The following is a 4,979-nucleotide window of genomic DNA, read 5'->3' as shown; positions in this document are numbered from 1 at the left end:
CTTTCTAGTACAGTCTTCAAGCAAAGACAAAAAAAGCCCTTTAACTTGGATAAGGAGATAATACCAGTGTGTTCCTGAAAAGACTAATAAATGCAGCACCTCTTAAATGATCAGTCAGTTTGAAATATAGTGGATTATTCCTTCTCTGACATTTCTAAAAAGAAGTTGAAGTGACATTTTTAAGTCTGCTTGAAACTGGAAATACATGTGAGAAACGCACAGAAGCCAAGATGTGCATAAAGCATTAACAAGGGCAAAGTGGGTTATGATCTTTGCACATCATTTCTTTGCAAGCCTGCAACTGGCTGTCTCTATGAAGTGTGTGACTTGGCCCCTGAGGACGTCTTAGAAATTTAGTGGCTCCACTGTGTGTCTCCAGTTTCCTCTGCTGAGGGTTTCACTCCGACTCAGAGTACACACCAAGAGAACTTGATATTTCTTGAGTATGTTGTAAAAGAAAACAAACCACATTGGACAGGTCCAAACCCAGAAAATCTGAGGTTGTGCTCACAGAGGAATAGCAGAAATCAAGACAGGATGTCCTCCTTTCTCTTCTTTGAAATAAATACACTTTAAAATTAAACAGTCTTTGAGATTGTGCATGGGATGCAAGCAGGACAGCATCCTCCTGGATGCTGCAAACAGCAGCTCCTTGTAACCAGCATTAAAGTGAATGAAGAAAATTTATCACTACTTCACCTATTTGAGCTTTAGCACAAACTATGAGCACAAATGGGCTGAGCATTTCCCTAGCCAGGACCTCGCATCACTTTGTTTCCACTTCTCTTCAGCAGGGCTTATGCCTTTACAAGCTGAACCACACGGCCATGCCACCTTCTTTTATCAACTACATGTTGCAGCATCCTCCCCACATTCCCTCTTGGCTCCCAGCATCACCTCATGCTAATTAAATTCTTCTTGTATCAGAATTGTGTTGATTCCCTGACAGTGTTCCTACTGGAATAACACAGAGAGCTCCAGAGCTACATTAGTAGGTGTTCTGCGAGTGGAGAGCAGAGTTGAGGGTTATATTACTCAGATGATGATAACTACTCTTCCCTGTGTATGTTCTTGGTTGGACCTTATAATAAACTTGCATCTGGCCAAAACAATTATTTTTCCTTTTCCCTGCATGGGAATTCGGCTTTTTGACAGTGCCATCTGCTTCTCAAGGGCAATTTAGTCTATAGCATCCAGTTTGAAGAAATCACGCACTGGCTTTGTGCTGCACCCCTACAAGTTTCTTGCTCTTTCTCTGAGAGAGATGGCGCTCCTCAGGAGGCAGACGCTGGTGTCCGTGGTGAGATTTCTGAACAATGGCTTGCAGGCACTTGCGGCTGCATCTGTTCCAACACAGCATAGCTTTCTGCTTAAGAAAAACTCTCAGGCTCTCTACATCTGCATCACACATGGGTTTATTGCAAACCTGCACTTCAGATGGCAGCAGAGCATTTGTCCCACCATCAGGGCACCACTGCCAGAATCACCCATGAGGGACTGGCATGAGGTCCTGCCTTGTACTTCTTATTCCTGTGTTTCCTGGAGCAGAGGCCTTGTAACTCCTTACGTATGTGTATCTTAAGTTGCTCAAAGCTGATGACAATATTAACTACTCATTTGTAGAGTCCAAATGTCATCACAGGAGGAGGTAAGTGCATGCGTGACAGTAGGCACTTTTAGTAATGAGCATAGATTTAAGCTTCTGAGTGGGTTGTGTAGTGTGAAAAGGGGAAATGCAACATTTTGGCATATTCTGAAATACCCAACCTTTGTATTTCTGCCCAAGCTGAGATTAGAGTTACTCCTTTTCTGTAGCGTACTCAATGCTGTTCCCCAGTTATCCTGATTCAGGAGGCAGGTAGGGTACATCTGACCACAACGTTCACTTCCGAGGTTCACTTCAACACAACTGTTTTAAACATTTGGGACTCCTGGCCAGAATGAGAAGTACTGAAAAGCAGATGAAGAGGACTGATAATCTGGTTTTCCCTGCTCATAAGTGACTGAATTGGTGTAGGCATGTGTCAAGTGTTTTTTACAAAAACAACAACCTATCATTTGCAAAGATTAAAAATGCGCCTTTTTTTTTTTTGCGTGCCTCTGTCAAAAGCCCGTGAGTCTGTAACTTGCTGCAAAGGGAACATCTGTGTCTAATTGATTAAGCTCAACCCTCATAATGGATGGTTCAAATGAACTGAACAGTTTTGTCAGTCATTCAGTTGTGGATTATAAATTAATCAGAAATCCTTTACCCCCTCCTCAGATCTGTCTTGCATTTCCTGTCCTTTGTGGGGGTTTTTTTCCTGGTCTCAGAGCAAGTCATGAATCTTTTCAGTCCCCCAAGCCATAATAAATGAACAATTTATTGCCGTGACCTTTCAGCTGTGTTTCTGGAATGCACACATTGCACAAGTCCCCCCACCAGGGTCCGGGGACGCAGGGTACCTGTTGGGATGCAACTAGACACCGCAGTCAACTGGAGGCTGTGTGGCTGCTAGGGGAACAAGAGGCATTTGAGTTTGAATCTGAGACTGCTTGGATGTGCACAAAGTCTGCAAGGTATTCCTCTCCAAATGATGCCAGATTCAAGTGAAAATGCGGGCAGGAAAGTGAGCCTATCCTGAGAGCAGGGCCAAGGGATTTAGAGGTGGGTGCACTTACCCATTCAGCACTTTGGTGATTAATCTCACAAGATCTACTGAACTGATGGCTGCTGCTTTTGGGTGTTAAAGTCTTCTGGTAGTAGAGGTGGGGCTGTGAACGCCTCCAAGCGCCTTCTCAGTGTCTGAAAAAAGGCAGCTAGATCAGTTCACATATTCCTCAAAATAAAATCTCAACCCTCAATCATTGCTAATTTAAGGAGGTTTGGGCCAATCTGTAATCCTCCCACATCCAGGAGTACCACCCTGCAATAGCAGCAGTTCTGGTGCACATTCTGGCTCCCAAACTGAGTACATATTTTAGTTTAAAAGTTAGGCTTTATTTACTGTTTCTTGCTATGCAAATATCTTATTTTAAAGTGAGCTCAAAAGACTAGCATGGCACCGGCATTCTGGGATGAAGGAAAGGAATATGAGGGAAGTCATGGAAAAGATCCCTTCTTCCAAGTGTAAGAGCAATACTCTCCCTGAGGGAAGAAGAGCATAGTCGCTGGAAACAAACCAGTTTTCAGTAAAATCCAAGTGACAACAAATGTATCTGCAATTCTGATGTGAATTAGCAAGTGGATCTAAATACTGGAATTTATAGCCTCTTAAAGTGACATAAGGTTTTGGTATTTTCATCTGGATTTTATCCATGAATTAACTAATTCAGACTAAATTCTGAAATTTTACCTCCTAGAGAAAAGATCAGTACATTTCTATTCGTTTACTTTGGTATTATATGCTGTGGGACATTAGGCATTAGGCAGAGAGTGCTATCTATTTGGCACATGAATGTGGTTTATTTTCCACTTGAAACTTCCAGCCATAGTCCAGTCCTGGTGCTTTAAATGAGGAGCTTGTAGTTTATTCCACTATAAATAATGTAATCTTGGATTTAAATGACACTTTTAAAAGTCAAAGATTGGATTTCAACTTGAATACAGAATACAATTGAATACAGAATACAATTTCCACCCATGTTGCTGTTTTGGTTCTTTTCTATTGCCATCTTGCCATCCACCCTGAAATCACTCAGAATATGAACAGCACCTGCTGGAGAACAAAGTTTCTGCCTTCCAGAACAGGTCTGGCTTTTTTTTTTATTTTTAATTTAAGGGCTTTTGACATTTGGCATTGCATTTTTTTCTTCCCATTTCAATGTGACTCAAGGGGAGGGACTAGGAGAAAAAAAAATCTGGAGTATTTTGATCTTTGTGGCTTTATATGGACTTCATAAGCTTTGTTTGTTCTACTGCCAAGCTTCCTTTGTGTTTAAATAGATAGCAGACCAAGACAACTAATCATTTCCAATTTAAAAAAAAAACCAAACCAAACAAAAACCAAACAAAACAACAAACCCAAACCTGGCAAACCCAAAGCATTCCCTTTCTTTTCCAATTAATGCTTGTAAGCCCATGCTCCTAGGCAGGGCTTGTGACCTAAGTACTTCGGACTTATTTTTTCCCCCATTTTCAGAAACAATTGTCCAAGGTACAAACGGGGCTTGGTGCTCTCCAAATTTATGAAAGAATCTTGAAACAAAGGCTCTGAGACTTTCTCTGGGAGAAGGTGGTCGTAAATATGATGTGTGAAAGCAGCCTTGTGTGCCCTTAGAAAAGCAGCAGTGTGGTAGTTAGTGCTACCATTTATGGACTTCCTTCCTCTTTGGAGCCTGCAGGCTATTTATGGAGAAAGAAGAAATAGCAAATTTCACACGGGACTATCACGGCGTTATGTAAAATGCATGTTGATTGCTAGTTTACTAGAGAGAACTGTTATCTGCTATCACTATTTTGGGTGGTTTAGCATTTGAAGAAGAGAAAATCTATCCAATCAAACTCACGTAGGTTTCACTGCCTATTGAAGTAAATAAATCTTAATGTCTTTGAAGTAGGATGAGTTCAAGATGAGTTGGATGGATGAATCACGGGTAATCATCAGTGCAAAGGGGTTTTTACTTTAAAAAATGTTTTTGTAATGAAAATAACAGAAATTTCAAGATGCTGTTGTGCCACAGCTTTTCTTTAGCTTCTTAAGATTCTTATCACACAACCAGCTGTTTAGAACAAACACGCTTGTGTGGTCAAAAAGCTGTATGTTAGCCAACAGCAGAAATGGATGCTACTGTGATCAGTAGTAGAAAGTAAGAATTATGTTAATTACTCATCTGGGTTATATTTCTGTGGAGGTTGATCATTCAATATACACTTACATAGTGTCTAAGAGTGGCTTTTCATATTAGACATATTAGGTTAATGCTCCAAATGGGAAAGCAGAAGATAGAGTTGTAGAAGCTTAATGAATTCTTCTTTCTTAAGGTATCTTATAGCAGTA

The 4,979-nt window shown here is 40.8% G+C and overlaps 1 protein-coding gene across 1 annotated transcript in view; it reads left to right on the top strand.

The window, feature by feature from the left end:
• The first annotated feature begins 1,264 nt into the window (after nt 1-1,264).
• Nucleotides 1,265-4,979, top strand: part of LOC104539390 — a 17,460-nt gene continuing 13,745 nt past the window's right edge. The window contains exon 1 of the mRNA XM_010182895.1: nt 1,265-1,300. Coding sequence (XP_010181197.1) covers nt 1,265-1,300 — 36 coding nt within the window. The remainder of the gene's footprint in view (nt 1,301-4,979) is intronic.

Source organism: Mesitornis unicolor, unplaced genomic scaffold (assembly GCF_000695765.1).
Source record: "Mesitornis unicolor isolate BGI_N332 unplaced genomic scaffold, ASM69576v1 scaffold24784, whole genome shotgun sequence".
Lineage (NCBI taxonomy): Eukaryota > Metazoa > Chordata > Aves > Mesitornithiformes > Mesitornithidae > Mesitornis > Mesitornis unicolor.
This window is presented reverse-complemented; position numbering and strand designations above follow the sequence as displayed.